General features: G+C 34.6%; 1 protein-coding gene across 1 annotated transcript in view; it reads left to right on the plus strand.

Annotated features, from left to right (window-relative positions):
• The window catches only part of CSMD3 (CUB and Sushi multiple domains 3), a 795,885-nt gene that overhangs the window by 703,147 nt on the left and 70,190 nt on the right, over positions 1-22,548 (plus strand). The window contains exons 47-49 of the mRNA XM_069081309.1: positions 389-574; positions 4,738-4,911; positions 17,449-17,631. Of these exons, the coding sequence (XP_068937410.1) occupies positions 389-574; positions 4,738-4,911; positions 17,449-17,631 (543 nt within the window). The remainder of the gene's footprint in view (positions 1-388; positions 575-4,737; positions 4,912-17,448; positions 17,632-22,548) is intronic.

The raw sequence follows: 22,548 nt of genomic DNA on the forward strand, positions 1-22,548 counted from the left end.
TTTTGTTAATCTCTAGTCCCATGAGAAGCAATATGGTGTAGTACAGAATCCCCTAGGCAAATTACTCGGTCTCTCTGGACCTCATTTTTAAATAATGAAGTTAGACTAGTTAATCTTTCCTACCTCTAACCTTGTGACTTCAAGCAAAATTGAGTTTTATTGCTAAATTTCCTGGGAGACATAGCAAAAGGTGCTTCTAAATCATTCTCAATGCTTTGCAACATACATACACAGTGAGTGATGTATTTCTACATATTATACATACATGCATACGTGTACATATATACATATATGTGTATGGCTTCTTGAGTTGCTTCCTAGAAACTACTCAACATCATGAATATTTATTACATTTTAGATATGCTAAAAATATGTATTTTCCACTTAGTGGTCAACTGTTCTGATCCGGGAATTCCAGCTAATTCTAAAAGAGAAAGCAAAATAGAGCATGGGAATTTCACTTATGGAACTGTGGTATTCTACGACTGCAATCCTGGGTATTTTTTATTTGGATCATCAGTTTTGATATGTCAACCAAATGGCCATTGGGACAAACCCCTCCCAGAGTGTATCAGTAAGTAGATAATGCGTACTTTTCCTTAGAAATGCTACGGAAGCAATGTGTTTGATAAGTACGTTTCTCTTCTAGATTAATCTCACAAAGGACAGTCTTAAGAGCCTGACGGTTTTCAACTTCTGTGGACGTTTTCATTTATGTCTGATTTTTTGCTCAATAATTTTAAAATTCAAAACAAATCATTCCTTCCTTTTTTCTTTGAGTTTGAAAGACTAGTTTTCTTCTTCTTTGTCTCTACAGTTCTCTAGCCTTGATTTGAAGTAGCTTGGCTTTTATTTTCACATTTCTTAGGACTCCAGATTACTCAGGGATAAAAAGGTTGAAACTTTGAAACTGAGTATTTTAGATTAACACAAAATGTGAATAGCAGCCAGGGCTTGGAGTTGGAAAGAGCTATGTTCTATTTTTGTCTCAAATACTGATTAGTTCACCATAATTATATCCCTCAGTGTGCAACTTGAAACTATAAATTACTAAAGAATTACTTCTCTGTATCAGTAAAGGGAGTTTCCTACACAAAGACATCACAGATATAGACATTAAAACAAGCAAATAGATTTATTTGTCTTATTTTTATTGTTGTTATTAAAGATAAACTTATTACTAAACATTTACATTTCTATTTAGGATAATTGTTGGATATTCAGCAATTTATTATAATAGCAAACATTTAATTCATTTTTTAAAAATCCGTATAGAATACCTAGGCGGAGCGAGGTACTGTATTGAAGTTCTATTAATAAAAAGGTGTTTTTTATGTTTATAATTCACTGGGGAACTATAATGTATATGTTGATAAATGTGTACAAGATTGATTGTGATGAGGCTTAAGAAAGATTCAGACAGTGTGGTCCAGGACAATTTGATGAAGTAGCAAACATTATTAGCCAGGGAAATACATGATGGTGGTGTGGAGAAATGCACTGCCCATACTACAACCTGCATTTGAATTGAGTTGACTTAGATATTGAATTAAATTTGTAGCTGTTAGCCAAACTAAACCATAAAGAAAGATAAAAATGGCAATAGATTACATGAGGAGACTATATGCAAATTCAAGGAGGTGTGAAATGGCAAGGGAAGATGGTGAATACCTAGTACTACCATTTGGCTAAACTACCGGAGTCTTGAGAAGATTGTAAGTTAAAATTAGTTAACAATACTAAAACGTTATAACAGCTAATGAATACTATTTGGTAATATTTTCTTTAGAAATGGTTTCATTCCTCAAATATATTTAAAGATTCAAGCACTTGATAAAATTTAGAAGTTGAAACAATATTCATTCAAGCTGTGTCTGCATGATCTATATGGTGTGTTCAGTCTGTCAACCAGTTGTTTGTCTACAATCTAAACAACTATTTTGGCAGATCTTTTTTTATGTTTTGTTTTTGTTTTGGAGGGGAGAAGGCAAGGCAATTGGGGTTAAGTGACTTGCTCAAGATCACACAGCTAGTAACTGTGTCAAGTGTCTGAGGTCAGATTTGGACTTAGGTCCCCCTGACTGCAGAGCCAGTGCTGTATTCACTGCACCACCTAGCTGAACTCCCCCCCCCCCTTTTTTTTAGTGCTTTGAATTACTTTTCTTTTTTGGCCTTTTTGGAGGGCAGGTGGGGTTAAGTAACTTGCCCAAGGTTACACGGCTAGTTTTTTTGGGTGGGTGTTAAGTGTCTGAGGCCGGAACCAAACTCAGGTCCTCCTGACTCCAGGGCCCACGCTTTACTCATTGTGCCACCTAGCCGCCCACTTTGAATTACTTTTAACCCAAATTGTCAAGTAGTTTGTTTTAGAACTATGTAAGATGGTAGCTAAGGTGTCATGTAGAATATTTTTAAAAAATCATCAAGTAGTATAAAGTGGATAGAGCAGCTGTCCTCAAGGCTGGAAGACCCAAGTTCAAATCCAGCCTCCAATTATTACTAGCTGTGCCACCCTGAGCAAGTCTTAACCTCTTTCTCAATTTGTTCAGCTGTCCATTGTGTATCATAATAGCATTTACTTCACAGGGTTAATGAGATATTCATAAAGTAATTAGTGCATCGTCTGGCACAAAGTAGGTGCTTTATCGATGCTTACTCCCTCTTTCCCTTAAAGTTTCTTTTAAAATGTCCTGTTCCAAGAAAAGTACTTCATTTTTATATGTGGTATGTATATATTTTACTGAGATCATTCTTTTTCTATATTGCTTCTTAGTCATAAGTCTAAAACATAAAGGGACTCATTAACTTTTGTTTTGTTTTCATGACTTGGCATTTATTCTTTATGATCACTGCGCTACCATTTTTTGTCCTGTTCCATATCTTAGTACATACCATTCTAAATTAAAAATAATGGGTTCCATTAAGAGAAGTACTTACTTTCAATAAAATTTGGGGGAGAACATATGTCATGAAATAATATGTGGTTCTAACTATACCCATCTGTCAGACTACTCTTGGCTTAAGTATCCATTGCTACATGGTGCAATATGACTGGGTTTTAAGTTTATGATGTGCATACATTGTCAGATACTGGCCTTATTGGCCTCCCTCCTTTCTTCTTTTCTTGCTTCCCTTCCCTTTTTGTCCCACTCACTTTATAGTACATGAGGCATCACACTATCTCCACCCTTCAATGCAATACAGGGATGATATGAGAGGGAAAGTCTTCTTGGAAGGAGTCAGGCTTATAAGAACACATTATACTGGGTGAGCTAGGCTAACTGGTAGAGTGTGTCTCAAGAGAAAATCAGAAAGGAGGCCGTATGGATGAGTTGATCTTTACTGGACTTCTACCCAATTTTCATTTCGTTTCACAGGATCAAATCCTTCAGTTCTATATAACCTTCACTTCCTACTAACACTGCTCTGCAAGATCTGATCCTCTGTTAAGAGAATACATTAGGGTTAGTTATGCAAAAGGGTGAGTTTTCAAAGACATAATTATATACACAAGGATTTACTATGTTGTCTCTTACAGCCCAGATTCACAGTGGAAAAAACAGAAAACTTTAACTCAAACAAAATAATGCAGTTTCTGGATCTGCATCAGGGTCCCTTACAAATCAACTTGGTTTCCCAGAAAGATTCAGCCTAATTTTTTTTTTCCTGGATGGGGGAAGGCAGAACAATTGGGGTTCAATGACTTGCCCAAGGTCATGTGCCCAGTAAATGTTAAATGTCTGGGGCGAGTTTTGAACTCAGGTCCTTCTGACTCCAGGACTGGTGCTCTATTTACTGAACCACCTAGCTACCCCACAGCCTGCATTCTTATTCCAGGTCATTGCAGTCTAAACATTAGTGATCTGCTTATAACTTTTCAGCTTCAGTAAACTGATAGCAACTGACAAAGTTTATTCTCTTTAAATAACAGTATGTGTGGAAGTGGAGAAGGATTGGGGGAAGGAGGGTTGAGAGAGTAAAATTGGAAATGTGTGACCAGTGGGTCAGTGCTGGGTTGGCCTTAAGTGTATGATTCATTCAAAATATTCAAAATAAAAATCACAACATTGATATGTTTAGAATAAGTGGCAAATTTAACAATTTCAATGCCCTTTTCTTCCAGTGATTACCTTAGAGCTAGTTACTCACCTTTTGTCTTCAGCTAGTCTTTATAACTGATGGAAAGTATTGAGACTGATAGGTAATTAATTATCTTCTCTGTATTAGGCTTTCCCATTTTGACTTTGGGACTAAGAAAGTAAGCATGTCCTATCCACCATGCTCCACACCCACCTTGCCCCTTGTCTTTACATTCCAAAATTATTTTTTAAAAATATCTACATATAGGATTAGGGAAAGGCTTACAGTTTTTTCCATATATCCCCCACAATTGTGGGATTTTAGGACTGTTCACAAATACATCACACAGGTGTATGGGCCCACCTGGGGAAGCAAACATGTATTCATCTTTCCCTTTGTTTAAGATACCTGGTTATGGCTGCTTCCTATGCTTTTCTTTCCACTACAAACAATACTTTTAGTGGAGGGCAGATGCTTAGAAGAATAACTACTATGATACCCTTTATTAAGGAAAAGGTATAGCTTAATATCAGATAGACAGTTGTGTTTTATATGTGTAAAAATAAATCATGCTTCCAATATAATTTTAAAATGTTTTGTTTCAAGTCATTTGATTGGTAATTAAAATATTTCTTTATCTTCAATAATTATGTATTGTAGTGATTGACTGTGGACACCCAGGCGTTCCTCCAAATGCAATCCTGTCTGGAGAGAAGTATACATTTGGTTCTACCGTTCATTATTCATGTACAGGAAAACGGACCCTTCTTGGCCAATCAGCACGTACCTGCCAATTAAATGGACACTGGAGTGGATCACAGCCTCATTGTTCAGGTACTGCTTTGAAAAGGTGGAAGATATGTATTAGAAAAACTTTCATGCTTTAAGAATTGTTTTCATTCTCTCAGAAATAGCCAAAAATCAAACAAAAACAAAACAAACAAAAAACTAACAATCTTACATTTTTATTAAATAAAAATCCATTTTATACAAATCCAGTGGAATTCCCCTATTATCTTGGTATATGGAAAATATGATTTAATAGATTACTGGCATGATTTAACCTGTGAGATGTCTGATATAAAGAGTTATACTGGGAATAAAATTTATATGAACAAAAGTGCTCTCTCCTAGAATAAGGAAATTTGACTTTAATATATTTTCACTAGAAACTTAGCAAAGAATACAGTAGCTTTTCTTAGGATTAAACCTTATTTCTTTGACTTCTAAAGCTAACAAATTTAGCTCAAATTTGCCTTTTGAAACTACAACTTACTTGTACCTTAATTCTCAATGGACTATAAATCTTCAAAAATGTCATATTTGTCCACTGAATAAAGCTTCAGATGTTTAACTTGCACTATAAGTTTTCATTTTAAAACTTAATAGGAAAATAACTTTTCTATTTTTCTTAATGGCAGCAATTACTATGAAAGAAATACCTTTTTATTATTTTTATTTTTTCTCCTATACAGAAGTCTCTTCAGAATTTAGTCAATGAAGTTAATTCTTTGATTTTTGTATTCTGTATACCCAATATCAGCCAACCAATCAAAATTATTTATTAATTATCTGCTATGATCCAAATACTGTTTTGTGCACCAGAGATTCAGAAACACAAAGAAAACATCCCCACTTTCAAAGAGGTTAAATTTAAACCCAGGAGAAGAAATGTACATATATAAGTACATACAAAATAAATATATTCAAGATAATTTGAGAGAAGGTACTAGGAAATGTGGAATGGGGAAAGCCCTTTGTATGTAATGCTTTAGTTGAGCTTTGAAGGAAATAAGTGATTGATTCTAAGTATAGGTGCTTAATATATGCCTTTTGAGTTTAATTAAAAATTGACCCCTTGCCTACAAAATTGAACAGTTTTTCAACTCTTTTTTCTCCAACTTTATCATTATTCAATATACATATATATTGTGTATGTATATATACACACATATATGTAGTTATCTTTTATAAATGTCTAATGTGTTTAAGTACTTACTAAAGAGTTAATTCATTACTTATAAACATGTTCAAGATAACAATGTCTTAATAAAGAAAGATATAGATGCACGTTTAAAAATATTCTTGATATTCTGATGACATGTTCTAAGAGCTGAGGCCTTTATCTTGTATCCCTTCTGTATTTGTTTCTGTATATCTCGTGCTTATCCATATATAAATATTGTTGCATTTCTTTATTTGTATTGGTAATAATTTTTGGTGATTTTATGTATTCATTATATATTATATAACCTCTTATTCAAATATTAAGTTATATTTACTTGTGTAGCTCCTATTGTATTAAAGATATTTCCTACTAGTCCAAGGACTGGGCCCTCAATCCTTTTTTTTTGGGGGGGGAGGGCAATTGGGGTTAAGTGACTTGCCCAAGGTCACACAGCTAGTAAGTATCAAGTGTCTGAGGCTGGATTTGAACTCAGGTCCTCCTGACTCCAGGGCTAGTGCTCTATTCACTGCACCACCTAGCCACCCTGAACTGGGCCCTCAATCTTATAAGAAAATAGCATTTATATGCCATATTTAAGATTAACAAAGTGCTATATCTGTCTCATTGATCCTTACAACTCTGAGAAGTAAATGCTTTCATTGTTTCTATTATACAAATAAGGAAACTGAGGGTGACAGGAGTTAAGTGATTAGCCCAAGACCATACAACAAGTATCTGTAGTCCAGTGTGTACTCATAAAGAGTAGCAGACTGAATAAATGCAACGAAGTGTTTTAAGTGACACTTTATATTTATTTAGCAGTTTTCAAATATATTTTTATATATATATACACACATATTGTATGCATATATGTGTGTATATGTATATTTGTGTATATGTATACACACATATATACATATGATACCATATTTTAAACTTGCAGCATCCTTTAGAAGTGGCTAAGGTAGGTATGACTTTTTATCTCCTTTGATAAATGGTCTATCTAGAAGTAAGATGGGAATACCTTGGGAAATAGTAGATTCTGATCCCTGGAGATGTTTAAATAGAGGCTTGAGTAGCTATTTAGGTATAAGGTATATTAGAAAGGAAATTCTTTCTTGATTAGGTATAAATTAGATTTTTAGCTACTAATCTCCCTTCCAACTTGAGATTGTAGAATTCTAAGTTCAGTGATGAGAGTATCTGATAACCTTTCAGCTGTTTCAATAGCTTAGATTCCCAAAGTTCAGGCTGCTAAAAGTTCCTCATAGAGACTCTAGACTAAGAGAACAAATAATGATTTGGAATGGGAAAAGTTCTGAGATGGGTTTATCTTTCCAGGAGGGCCAATAGTTTCTTTCTCCAGGCTAATAGAGAGAATAGAGCTGATTGTGGCTTATCTCATAAATCTTAGTGTGCTGATTACTGACCTACTCTGCTGTAATGGCCTTTTCATGATTCAGATACTAACTTTTTACAGTATGAATGCCACTTGCATTCCTAAATCAATATATTATAATCATTATGAAGTCAGAGTTAGTAAAGGAATACGTGGGAGTAGTATACTTTATCTTCATATTCCATATAGTAGTAGATCAAAAAAGTCATTATATCATAGGAAAATTCAATATATTTACTATAAATGTATGAAAGAATCTGACTTTTTTTTGTTTTAGTTTCATAACAAGTAACAAAATCATTCAGTTTTCCTGACAAGTTAACTAGAGAGATAAATGCATTCTACTTTTGAGACAGAAACATATGTATATTATACACACCACAGAGTATTTACTTAGTGCTTTAAGGTTTGCAAAGAAATTTATAGATATTATCTCATTTAATCCTTACAACCCTGGGAGGGTAGGTCCTATTATTTGTCCTCATTTTACAGATGAGGAAACAGAGACCTATGTTCCCATAGTTAATAAAAATCTGAGCCCAAATTTGAAATCAAGTCTTCTTGCCTCCAGGTCTAACACTCTGTCTACTCTAAACATGTAGATATTTATGCATACACACACAAACATTCCCCTGGAACAAGCAACTAATGTGTAAAAGATTCCTCTCCAAACTACTATACTTGGAGGATAAAAATCTATATTTGACAGCACAGAATTTCAGAGTTGGAAGAGAGCTCAGTGGTCACTAAAGCCAACTGATTAATTGACAAAATAATTAATTGGGGTACAGCATCTGCCTGAACAGAGGGAACAAAGCACAGTTCAAGTACAAAACCCAGAAGCATTTATTGGGTGAGTACAGCACACGTGCACAGGGAACAGATTAGGTAGGCCCTATCAAAAATCGAAATAAAATAGGCCTAACATAATCTATTCCTCATGAATTCCTGTTGGTTTTCTGTTACTGTCACTTTCTTACTAGATATTTGTTACCCTTATATTTAATTTTGCCAGGAATCAAAGTTAAGTGCATTAGTCCATAGTTTGCATATTCCATCCTTTAAAAAAAAACAATAATATTTGCTTTTCTCCATTTGGATAATACCTCTCATTTCCATAATTTTCCAAAGATCACTGGTGTGCTGTGTTCTCTCTTTGCCTCTGTAGTCCCCTTCCCTTATTGATGAGTTTCTCCCAGAATCTCCATTTTGTAGAAAGGTCCAGACCAGCCACCCTTTATTCTGTGGACTTCATCACCATTCTCTCCTGTGGGTTCGTCCCCCTCACTCTACCACCAGCATTTTCATCTCCCTTTTCTGAGTGATCTTCTCACATTAGCATGTAAGGTCCTTGAGAGAAAGGACTCTGTTTTTGCTTCTGCTAGCATACACAGTGCCTGTCATGTAGTAAATATTTGGTAAATGCTTATTGAGTTGACTGATAGTGGCTCAGAAATAACATCTTCCAGGTCTTTTAGTACCTGAGGATGTCATTCATTGGAACTCATGACTAGTACTCTTCACTTGAAGTAGGTGTTTTCTTCCTATCTTTTTACTTACCTTCAATTAATGAAAATGAAAATTAAGTAATCTTTTTGTGTCCTTTCTCTCATATACTTTCATCATTCTATCTGCACCAAGTAGCAGGCCCACCCCTTCTTCGATCTTACTTTTTTCCTCTCTGCTATAACTGAAACCAAAAAAAAAAAAAATCAAAATCTTTTGTGATTGTTTTCTTAGGTTATTTTTTTAGCATCAGGTTTATCCTTCCTGGTGCTATCCTACCTTCATTTCTAGAGGACCCCACCATCACCATCTCATTCTGAAACCTTCTTTGTGAAAATATGAAAATGAAAAACAAGTAAGCAAATTCATCTAAAGCAGCGACAACATTTGTCACTGCATACTACATTCCTAAGCGCTTATTCCACCTCTTTCCTGAGTGGTGGGAACATGGTTTCATTATTTATTCTCCCAAGACCTTCACTGCTTTGTTATTTATTCATTATTTGTTTTCTTCATTTATATTGTTATAATCATTCATATGGTTTTTTGATTCTGATTATTTTGCTCTACATTATTTCATCCAACTCTTCTTGTTTCTTCGAATTTTTATATCTTAGAGCACTATGCCACACCTTTATCACACCACCCCTTGCTTCTAAAATAACAATTAATTACTACATTTGTTATTAACAATAGCTATAATTTATGTGGTGCTTTAAAATTTGCAAAGTCCCTTAAAATATTTTCTCATCTTATTCTCACAGCAACCCTAGGTGGGCAGTGTTATTATTGTCCCCATACAGATGAGTGGTGACTTGCCCAGGTCGCATTGCTAGGAACATTCTACAGCAGAGTTGAGCTCAGGTCTTCTTGAATTCAGGTCAAGTGCTCTATTACACTACCTCTCTAAAAAAAAACCACACAAAAAAAACTTAAGTTGGTTTGTGAGCTCTCTGTGCATTAATATTTTTAGGTAATGACCAGTTTTCTTCCTGATCAGAATTGCTTCACTGTATTATAATTTAATTCTTAAGAGTTTTCATATCCCTTCTGATTCTATTTCCCTTTTAGAATTTTAGTTCATGGAATTCTAATTACCTTTTATAGATCCTTTGAGATCATGTCTCCAATAAGCAAGTGTTAGAGTATCTCTGACTTTCTTCTACAACTCAGATATTTCCTTCCAAGTTTCCCATCATTTCTGCTTCAGCAACCAAGTCCTCTCTTTTGGGGAGAATTCATTCCAGAATAGGATTTTAAATTGTTGGTTGCTCCATATTTGAAAAAAAAAAGTTTTATTGGTGTATTTTATTTTTATAATACATACATTTACAAATTACTCATTCTTCATAATAGATCACTTGTAACAAAGTAGAAGTTAAAGTAAGTCTGATAAAACAGTGATTTCATCTGAAAGTACATGAACATTTTACATCTATAGAACACTCCCATATCTCAAAAAAATCCCTGAAATCTGTTTTCTATCCTTCCTATCCCCTACCACCACCCTGTGGAAACAAAAAAAAATAAATAAATCATGTAACAAATATTCATAATAAAGCAAAACAAATTCCCTCAGTTGCTATTTGTAAAAATATACACATTTTCCTTCTGTATCCTAAATCTGTTACATTTATTTAATATATAGCATGAGTCATCTAAATTATTAATAATCATACTGGTCATAATTTGTACACCATTCAAAGTTTATTTTTGTTTTTAACGGTTTAAATTATTTTCTTGGTTTTACATATTTCATTTTCATCAGTTTATAAAAAGTCCTCAAAATTGTTATTTTCATAATAATAATGATAATAGCATAAATTGTTCTTCTGGTTCTGCTTACTTTACTCTCCATCAGTTCCGTTAAGCTTTTCCATAGAGTCTTTATAAAATCTGCTTTGTCATTTCTTATAGCCCAATTGTATGCCATAACTTTGATATAAACAATCTATTCAGATATTCCTCAGTTGTAGGACATCTCCATTTCTAGCTTTTGGCTACTGCAAAAAAAGTGATGCTGTAAATGTATTTTGTTCATAAATGACTTTTCTTTTTTAGGATTTCTTTGATTTCTTTTAGGTTTAGGCCTAATTATTTTTATGTATATTATATCTATCCACATATCCACTGACTGCATCGGTGTGCCTGTTTTCACACAGCCTCTCTAACCTTTATCATTTTCCTTTTTTGGTATCTTTGCCATTATCACTAAAAATCAAAAGAATGCAAATTAACGCACTTCTGAGATTTCACCTCATACCTTCTACCCTTTGAAGAATAAAGTTATCAATGAGACAAACCAATAAATTATTAGCTTCTTTGCATTTTAAAGGCAGAGATAGATCTCAAATAAAGACTAGATAACTGAACTTTGGGTCAAATAGGTGGCAAAGCAAGTAGAGCTCCAGACCTGGAGTCAAGAAGACCTGAGTTGAAATTTGGCCCTAAATAATTACTGTGTGACTCGAGGCAAGTTGCTTAACCCTGCTTGCCTTGGTTTCCTCATCTGTAAAATGAGCTGGAGAAGGAAATGGCAAACCCCTGCAGTATCTTTGCCAAGAAAACCTCAAAAAGTCAGACACAAGTGAACAACAACAAACCAAACTTCCTTCTCATTGCCCTTTGCTGGAAATGTGATATGATCACTGAACTAATCTCACTAGTCTTTCTGTTTAGGTGATCTATAGTATATTTCACTGACACTCTCAATCTTATCTCTTCCTCTGTTCATTATTCACAAAATAATTTCCCCCATTACTAATTTTGTAATATGACTATTTCTTCTTAATAGTCAGTATTTATCCTCCATCTCACCCCGCTACCAGTAATGTTTCTTTTGAATAAACTATATTCTTCCAGAGCCATATTATAGTTAGGTTTCTTATTCTATCATATCTTAGTCATAATTGTGAGATCAAATTTGCCTTTCTGCATTTAAGATCTCACTTCATCCTTTTAGCCATAATTTGTGCAATTTTACATAGACATCTAAAGATAACGGTTTTTATTACTGGCTCTTTTCTTGGATTTTGTCTTCTGTAAATTCCTGGACATCTCTACTGCTATTTCTCTTCCTACATTTTACCTATTCTTTATGGTATCTATGCATATTTATACAGGCTTCTCCTTCCTTTTTTTTTCTTTTTCAGCTTAAAGTTGTTTTGACTAGATTTGTATGGCCCCAGGGTAATGAATTATTACAAGTCTCCTTTTAGATTTACTCCATCCCTGACCAGAGGCTCCCTATGTTATAAATTGAGTTCCAGAAATTCAATTTCCATTCTTAGACATCATCTTCTTTACCATATGTTTCATTTCTTAAATCTGATTTTTACTTCATTAAATGTTGCCTTTAAGAGGCATCAGGGATAATATTACCTGTGTCCCTCAGGTTTCTTGCCAAAATTTCTTAATCTCTTTGATTGCTTTCTTGCTTCATTCTGGAAGTAGTGTTTGTGTCCATGTGGGTCACTGAAGTAGTAGTGATCAGTTTTAACAAGTCTTAGGAAGTTCTCTGGTGCATCTTGAATAAGAACCCAGAGCAACAGCTCTTTTGTTGTGAAATTGAAAAAGAACTGCACCTTACCATAAAGGGGAAGTGAACAAACATTTGTTAAATGCCTACTACATGCATTGTGCTTTATAAATACTGTCTCATTTGATCATCACAATAAACCTACTAGTTAGCTGTTGTTGCCATTTTACGATTGAGGAAATTGAGGTTGACAAAGGTTGACTTGCCCATTGTCACACAGATAATAAGTATCTAAGGCTGAAGTTGAACTCAGGTCTTTCTGAATCCAGGCCAATTATTCTACCATCTACACCACCAGCTACCTCTAAAATCTCATCACCTACCACATGACCCCCTTACTAGATGACCTGTGAGCACCTATGGATCTACAATATTATTTCTTGGAGTTTAAGCAGCTGCTTTTTCATCAGAGCAACAATCTTTTCAAAGAAGAGCTTCAACTTTTTCTCTTAGCTCCAGGTATTCAGTGGTGAATTCTACAAAATGGTTTTCATTCTTTCTATTTTTGACCTTTTCCTCATCCTCCAATGTGCCATACATCAGGATTCTCCTCTGCCTTTTCAAGTAATTATTCTTTTTGGTTTCTACACTGAAACTTATCTACCAGTTTTTGTTTTGTTAAAAAAAACATTTAAAAACCTTAACATTAAGATTGTGTCCAAGAACTAGTTGGTACAGTAAATGGAGCACCAGTTCTGGAGTCCTGGGAGGACCTGAGTTCAAATTAGGCTTCAGACACTCAAGACGCTTACTAGCTGTGTGACCTTGGGCAAATCACTTAACCTCAATTGCCTTTCCTTCCCCCCTCCAAAAAAAAAAAAGATTCTTTTCACTTTAGATATTGCTCTTTGGTCTATTACATATACTAAAAATTGTTCTCTTAATCTGAAGGTTTGAGAGGAATTTCTGAAATCCCTTCCCTTCTAGAACAAATTCTTTAGAAGAAATATCAAAATGCCCTTTGATCATAGATAGCAATTTCATGGCATTAGCAGAAATAGAAATACTTAATCTAGGTCATCACAGATTTCTCCCTGTTTTCCATACTTACTAGAATGGGAAGCTTTATTCACTCAACTTCATTGCTAATGGTTCACAGTCAGAACTACCATGGCAAACAGCTTATGGATGACTTCAATTTCCCTCACTTCTTTAACTCTCTCAAACACAGTTAATACTGTAAAAAGTCTCTTTAGCAACAGGTAACACCTTGACAGCCACACTGATTTCCTTTTCTTTATTTTATTATACTCTTACCTAATCTTGTGTAGCTAAATGACACAGTCTTTAAAGTGCTGCACTTGGAATTAGGAAGAACTGAGTTCAGATCCTACCTTGTTCACTAGGTATGTGTCCTTTGTCCAGTCATTTAAACTTTTTCAGCCTCAGTTTCTTCATTTGTAAAATAATTGAAAATGACAGTACCTACCTTAGATAGTTGTTGAGATTATAATTAAATTAAATAACATTTGTAACATGCTTTATATATAATGTGCTAGATAAATGCTAGTTATTCATAATATTGTCTTACTAATTTGTTTGCATATTTTGTTCTACCAATCATCTCCTGCCTGGGTCCCAAATTATCTTTTGAATATTTGATCTTTGAACCTCTCCATAATTCCAAAGCTCTCTAAAAAACTTCAAAATGCCTTCTCCTGTTTCAGTTTGTATTCCTGTTTTTTTTTTCCCCTTCTACACAACTTTATATATAATAATAGTCAGAAATAGAATTAGATATGAGGTACAGGTTTTTGGTTAAAAAAATATGGAACTTGAGATAGAATTTTTCCTGAAACTGGTATAAAATTTAAGTAAAAGTATTTTCTGTTTTAAGAACAATGTTTGCTTTTTCCTTGTCACCACTGAGAGGAGCTGGAGGCAGAGGATCCCAGGTGTTTTTAAGATTTACCTTCACCTGTGAGCCGCTGCCATGGCTGAGGAAGGCATAGCTGCTGGAGATGTAATGGATGTTAACACTGCTCAGCAAGAAGTGCTGAAGACCACAATCATCCACAATGGCCTAGGTTGTGGAATTCTTGAAGCTGCCAAAGCCTTGGACAAACACCAAGCCCATCCAACTGTGATGAACCTATGTATGTCAAGTTGGTAGAGGCCCTATGTGCTGAGCACCAAATCAGCTTGATCAAGGTTGATGACAACAAGAAGCTGGTTGAATGGGTTAGGCTTCTGTAAAACTGACAGAGAGGGAAAGCCCTGTAATGTGGTTGGCTGCAGTTGTGTTGTTAAGGACTATGGCAAGGAATCTCAGGCAAAGATGTCATCAAAGAGTATTTTAAATGCAAGAAATGAGTAAATAAAAGCCTTGGTCTGATTTGAAGAAAAAAAAAAAGAATAATGTTCCAAGTCTACTGAGATCAATTGCTATTCAAGTGGTGCCATTAAAATATGAAACGGGGAGAAAGTGAATAGAAATTCTTGAAGCAAAATCTTAAACAATATCAGTGTAAACATTTATAGTAGAGAGCTGTTATGTACAAATTGTAGTATAACGATAGAGATTCTAGATAATTTTACTTCCTTAAATGTGTTTTCTACCTAGGGGTAATAAAACTGACAAATCATGAATAGTTTTGGGTTATTTTCCAGTCCCAACAGGTTTAAATAGGTAGTTTGGTATCCAAATATAATTTGTGGCCAGACACCTGGTGGTTTTGTTGTTGTCGTATTTTATATGAAAAGCAAATTAGTATGTTTGAGACAAAATTACTGATCTTGAGCGTTTTAGTACAATGTGAAGAACTTGTCTAACCCAGACTTCCCTAGAGCAATAATTATAAATATTTATTTTTTATAGTTTATACAATATTTATAAATTTTATATTATATTTATCATATAAATTTATACAATATTTATAAATATTTATTATTTTATAATGCAGATACATGCATTATCCTTTTGTATTTGTATGTACATTGATATTAGTATGTATAATCTAAATTCAGTCACATGCATATGATCGTGTGTATGAAAGACAACTGGTTAAGGTTAGTGATATTCTAGTTGGGATAATAACAGTACCTACCTTATAAGATTGTTGTGAGGATTAAATTACATAATATTTGTAAAGCACTTAGCACAGAGCCTAGCACATAGTGGGCACTATATAAATGTTTATTCTCTTTCCTTGTCTGCCTCATGTAATTGTACTAATTGGGTTGGAGTAGAGGACCAAGGGGAGGGGCAGACATTTAGAAAGCCAGAATCAATTCTTACAGTCCATCAGTTTTCATGCCTTTTTAAAGCGTTAATAGAAAACACTGTTGATATGCAAAAACATTGACAAGATAAATTCAAAACAAAAACATTGAGGCCTCTAACCATTTCAAGGGTACTTGGTAGAAAGTTTAGAAGTTAATAGGCTATGGAGAGAGTTGTGCTAAAACCAGCTCAAAACAGTAAAGCCTAATATATTTTCACTGTGAGCATGTATACCTTGGAAATTAGTAGATGTCACAAATCAGGGCTTGATTTATTATTTGTTGATTGTCTGGACTTGAGGAAGTGATGGAGAAAATGTTAATAATACACACTAAACTTAAAAAGCATGTGATGAATTTTTCCCCCCAGAGAAGTTTTTTGGTAAACATTTACTACATATCCCCTGACTGTAGGAGAAATGTAAAAAAATACACTTGTTGATCTCTTCTATACTATTCTTAAAAGCTAATAAAAGCTCATGAGGGAACTTCATTCATTTTTTTTTAACTACATTGTACATCTCAACATAATATGCATCACAATTATTGTATTAAAATAAGCACATAGCAAAATGAAGTTGTGTCAAAATTCTTATATTTTTGAAAAAGATAAATGTTCCCATGAGTCTAAAATTATTACAAAACTACAAACACACGTGTATGTACATATATACATATATGTATATGTATATTGTATTATATACATACATAATGTATGTGTATATATAATGTATATATTCATTCATTCATTTGATAGCATATATATTATATATAGATCCTATTAGAAAAGTTATTTTCAGTCCACCAAAATCCTTTGATAAGTCATAACCCATTCTTTATGATCAGCTATACAGCTAGATCCCCCTCTTTCTCTCTCCTTGTGACAGAAAAGAACTGAAAGGGGCAATTGATTTTCAGTGAGTTAAGAAGTAACAGAGTCAAATCAATTTTTAATGCTGGGCTTTGAAGGAATGACTACCTAACCATAGACCATTTCTTTTCTAAAATAGTATTCAAAATAGGATGCCTAAACTTTACTTTTTACAAATTAATCATTTTGACATATAGAGTAAGTATGTAAATGTCAATCATCTTTGCTTAAGGAGTAATGAAGCAATGAATTATGAAGTAAAATTCTAGACTACGTGATATGTATCTAGACATTAGCAGGATGTAGTGGATAGAGTGCTGACCATGGAGTATGTAAGGAATGACTTTAAATACAGCTTTTGACATTTGTGACCCGCGTGACTATAGGCAAGTCATTTATGAGTCTCTGTTTCTTCATTTGTAAAATAGAGATGATAATTACTGTAATACCTACCTCATAGGGTTGTTATGAGATTCAAGGTAGATAATATATGTAAACCATCTTACAGGCTTTAAAAGCCCCATATAAATGTCAGTTCCATTTCCTAGAATTTAGCTAACTAATAAGAAGTGACATATAATTGAAAAATTGAGAAAAATCATGAATAAACTATCAAAGTCACATGATATACAGAACTATTGACATTTAATAATTTTTCTGTCATTAAGTAGGCACCTAGAATGTTCTTGAAACATATGCTGCCTGCTGAATGCCTCCAAATTTCACAAACATGGATAAAAATAGGAACCCTATTTTATGAAGCCATTGTATCCCTTCAGCTTATTTCTTCACATAAGACATGGATCAAATAGAAAGTAAATGCCATGATTTCAACTGATCACCTTGTTTTGTCAAAACTTAACATTCTAAACCCTCTTTGATTCTAGGTGATGTGACTGGTTCCTGTGGGGATCCAGGCATTCCAGGTCATGGTTCCAGACAGGAGAGTGACTTTAGGACCAAGAGTGTTGTCCGCTTCTCTTGTGAGACTGGTTATATCCTTCATGGCTCAGAAGAAAGGACTTGTTTAGCCAATGGAAGTTGGACGGGAAGACAACCTGAATGTAAAGGTAAATTCCAGCTAAAGCAAAATCTCTATTAATATCTCTTATAACTTGTGAATATATAAAACTCTGTGTGAATAGAAAGAAGTAAGGGAATAATTTATTTCATGTTACAGAAAAGTATTATTTTTATAATTTTCTTTATATAAATATGCAGCAAACATTCATTCATTATAAGTATTTAAGTACGTTGTATTTTTTCTTTGTGTTTATTCAGCATATGTTGTATTATTCTGCAGTGTGTGTGTGTGTGTGTAGTCATCTCTGCCATTAGAAAATAAGCTGCTTAGGGTTATGGGTTGTTTCATTCTTTGTAGCAACATACAGAACATCTGGCATAATGCCTATCATATAGTAGGCCCTTAAAAATGCTTGCTGATTGGTTAATTGATCTGTTGTATGCAAAGTATAGTGCTAGGTGCCAGCAGAGATATAGAGATTAGATCTGATGCCATTACTCTTCTCAGTGATCATATAGTTTACTAAAGAATAAGAGAGTAAAATAGATAGATGAAATATGAGACTACAGTATATGATAAGTGTGCCAGAGAGGTACAAGACAAAGTACTGTATAAACCCAGAGGGGATAGTCCATTCCTGATTAAGGAGGATCAAGGGTGCATTCATTCCCAGAGGAGGAGCTTTAGAGAATGAGTAGAAAGTCAGCAGAAGAAGATGGGAAAGGAGGTATTCTAAAGAAACAACTTAAGCTAAGGCATTTTGAACATATTTAGTTAGTCAATAAGAAGCCACTGAAGATTTGTTAGCAGAGCAGTGCTGTGACCATAACTTTGTATGAGAAAGGCTATTCTGGCTGCAGAGATAGAATGAAGGAAGATGTGTAATGAGACTAAAGAGGAGGGCAGACATTTGGGAGATGTTTTAGCAACTGAGATGAAGACAGTGATAACTCAGGAGAATTAAAGATCAATAGTTAAGTCCCCAAGTATGCCTAAGAGGAGAAAAGGGAAATGATACAACCACAAAGAATCTAGGAACTATGCTACAGATTGTGAAGCCCTGAGCAAGAAACTGACCTTAAGGGCAAATATAAACATTTCATTAATGTTGTTGATTTAAGGCAAGATTTTATAACAACCAGATGGATTTAGGAAGCGAACAACTGGTTAAGAAGATGGTATCTGATAAAAAGATTTGTATTTCTAGACTACACTTTAAAATATGGTAATGTTGAGTTCTGGGCAGGAGACAGAGGATACCAGTGAGGGACAGTAAAACTGCATGTCCCTGGAAACAGCTTCAAACTCTTTATTAAAAGAGATAACTCTCTAGGCAGAGAATACCTCTTTACCTTGTCAAAAAGGGGTCATTCTCTGCCTCATTTCTTACCTTACCTTAATCAATGAATGAGCATTGCCTCAGTCAAACTGAGACCTGGGAAATACTTTAGCTTAAAAAGGCCAAGGTCTCCCACTCACCCAAGGCCATCTCCAGTCATCCTGCTCTGTATCTCACCACTGGACCCAGATGACTCTGGAGGAGAAAGTGAGGCTGGTGACTTTGCATGCAGCCCTGCCTCACTTAAATCCAATTCACTTCATGGTCCTCTTTGAGAACTAAGGACAAACAACAGCAGCTCTTCCAGGAGCAGAGGGAGAGATACAGGGGAAATTTCACATAATGTAAAAACAAGATTTTGATATTAAAAATGCAGCCAAAACCTTAAATTACTATGAACTTATAATACCCCTGACTCACGTAGACTTGAACAGTTCCATGAACAATTCTGTGACAATGCCTACATATAAGGGAACATGACTCCTGAATGACTAAGATACCATTGTATCTATAATGTTGCTTATATATATGAGGAATGTGAGAATCGTGATTAATGGAGACACAGAAGAAGGGAGAAGCCAAGTTTGATAGGACATAGTGTGAGAATTCATTGAATTCAAGATTCAACTTTGAATAGCAAATGAAAGAGCTCCTGAGATCCACACACATGAGGGGGAAGTTAGCCATCTTGCCCCCATTGTAACCCTTGATCCCCGGTTCCTGCACCCTCAGAGACTTCAAGTAGTAGCTTTCCCTTTGGGTAAAATCCTTCTCTCTTGGATTGAACTAAGATTTCCTCTCCCTCCCAAGTCAAAAAGATCTCATCCTCTTATGTGTTCCATTGTTTAAATTAATTTGTAAAACTTCTCCAGTTTCTGTTTTATTGTCTGCTATGTTTGCCCGATACCTGTGATTGTCTTTTGCATAATAAGCTTTTGGACAGAGAGAGAGGGAGAGGGAGAAAGAGAGACAAAGACAAAGAGAGAGAGAGAGAATTGAGCTAGCTAAGAGGTGCTAAGAGTTAGCTTTTATCCTTACCTCTGCTTTTGCCCTAGTTCCCAAAATTAGATTTATACCCCTAAACTACAAATATATGATGCAGAATAATTCTAGACCAATACCTCTTTAGATAATAGTAAAAGAAAAGAGTGGTTGCCCAATCACAGGCATCCAACTATTTTCTACAAGGGTAGAAATCGTAGTCTCTCTAGAAATGAAGTAGGTCAAATCCTAAATCATATCTATTTAAATATAGATCCTGCTACAAACACTCCAGCTTGTGTACCTATGACTTGTTTTAAATCCTTCCACATGAGATCTGGTCCATGAGAATAACTTCAAACTAATTCTTGGTCATTTTCTCACATGCAGGACATGGTGTCTCAGCTGCCTGGTTGATCCACTGCTGGTCTGGATCAAGCAAGCTATTGGTCAGGACTGGCTCCAATCTGGGTTTAGCTAGTGAACTTCTAGTGACTATTCTGGGATCAGGTGAAGAGAAAGGAAAGAAACAAGCATTTATGTAGCATCAACTAGATGTCAGGTGCTTTACAAATATCTTATTTGATCCTCACAACAACTCTGGAAAGTAGGTGCTATTATTATCCATTTTACAGTTGATGAAACTGAGACAAACATAAAATAAGTGACATGCCCAGGGCCATGTTTGAGGACAGATTTGAACTAGGTTTTCCTGATTCCAGATCCACTACTCTATCCACCAAACCAAACCAGTTATAAGATAGAGGAAGTAATAATATAAATGTATTTTATTTTACTATTTGGTCCTTAGTAGGAAACATCTGTTTGCTGGGAGTGGAAATGATGGGAACCCTGAAAGAAAATATACTCTCTTAGAATTTGTGATACAAAAGGAGAGGAAATGCAGGCACAACTCCTTTTCTGTCCTTTACTGAGGTTGTTTCTCTTTGTATCTTCTTATCCATCCTAGGCTGATTTCTATTTTAGAATTTTAGGATCTTACTTTCTCTCACTTTGTGAGTTGTATTGAAAGACCAATATGCATGCACGAGAAACTTAACAACAGAATTAGATTTTTTTTAAAGACATGAATAGATAAGGGAAGCAAAGGCAAGTATCAAAGAATAAATACAAAAGTGTGACATGATCATGTAAGAAAATAATCAGGAGCACATTATCTCAAAATGAACTAAGGGTTACAAGAAGTCCTAAGGACAATAAAAGGACTTCTGAAATGGTTAAATGAAGGAGATCAAGGAAGGACTAGGACAATGAAAATGGGTGACAGAAATCAGAACTACTCAACTGTTATTTGTTTCTATTTTATTTTTCTGGAAAGGAGAATAAACTTTGGATTGTAAAAAATAAAACACAAAGGGCTAATACAAAGATGTAAACCCACAATAAGTTATTTGGTAATAAGGGAGCCCCTGTCTTCTTGATAAGTTTAGGCTGCAGGCCTAGATGCATTAGATCTAAAATGGAGGATGTTATTGCATAACCACTGTTAAGAATCTTTGAAACATAGAGAGCAAGAAAAATGTCATTACAGGGGAGTAGGGTTAATAACCTAGTTTTCCAAAAACAGAAGAGAATAGAATCTTTACAGTAGAGGTCAGTGAGATTAGCTTCAATTCGTAGCAAATTCTAGGATATATTATTGTAGAGAGTCAATATGGTTATATCAAAAACAAGTCATGGCAGATGACATCAGCCAAAAAAACCTAATGTGATTGTTGTATAAATTCCAGATCTATGGGCACAGTAGTTCTTTTGTATGCTGCCCTGATCAAACAATATCTAAAGAATTGTTTAGCTTATCAAAGAAAAATATATTAATATTGTACTCTGAGTTACAGGTATGAACATGGAAAAATAATTTTTTACTAATTCAAAACTAGTTTAAATTTTAACACTGCTCTGCTTAAGAGAAATGTCCATACCATTGTGGGGACCCTGCAGCCTCAAAGCCATATATGTCCTTACAGGTCCTTGGGTAAGGCCTTTTGACTGCGTCCAAGTTTTATGGAACACATTCTTTTATTTAGTGGATTTGTTCTGTGAGGTTTGGATTCGGTCAAAGGGCTGTACTTGAGGGCCTAGAGGGCTACAGGTTCCTCGCCCCTGGTTCATACAGACCCAATCCTCTCATGCCTTTACACAACTATCTCTCTTACATTTTTGAAGTAATATTTATAGGATTCCTTAACAAGGAAGGGCAATCTTAGAATATAACAAATCATAATAAACAGAAATAATAAATAATATAATCAAGTAATAAATATAAATAATAAACCAAATCTAACAAAGGGTAAGTTAAAAGTTAATATTTTTCTACTTCATCCTAAAACAATAATCATTTAATCTTGGAATTCATTCCATGAACACCTCTCAGATCCCCACTTCCTAGAAGACTTCTTTCTTTTAGGACAATAGTTATCCTAATCCCTTCAAAGGAAAGGGGAAGACATATTTCTCTTTTCTAAATCCCAGTATTGTGTTTAATCCAATTTCTTGAGGCCTAGATTTTGTTCTTAATCCAATCCTAACAGAAAAAGTTTAGGCCTAAAAAGGTGGAGGAAGATGGGGAAGAGTTTAGTGAACTGCTTTGTTCCCTGAATTTTATTTTTTTCCTGTGAGTCC

The sequence above is a fragment of the Petaurus breviceps genome, unplaced genomic scaffold (assembly GCF_028583685.1).
Source record: "Petaurus breviceps papuanus isolate PSGF00001 unplaced genomic scaffold, PetGlider_PUasm1.0 98, whole genome shotgun sequence".
Lineage (NCBI taxonomy): Eukaryota > Metazoa > Chordata > Mammalia > Diprotodontia > Petauridae > Petaurus > Petaurus breviceps.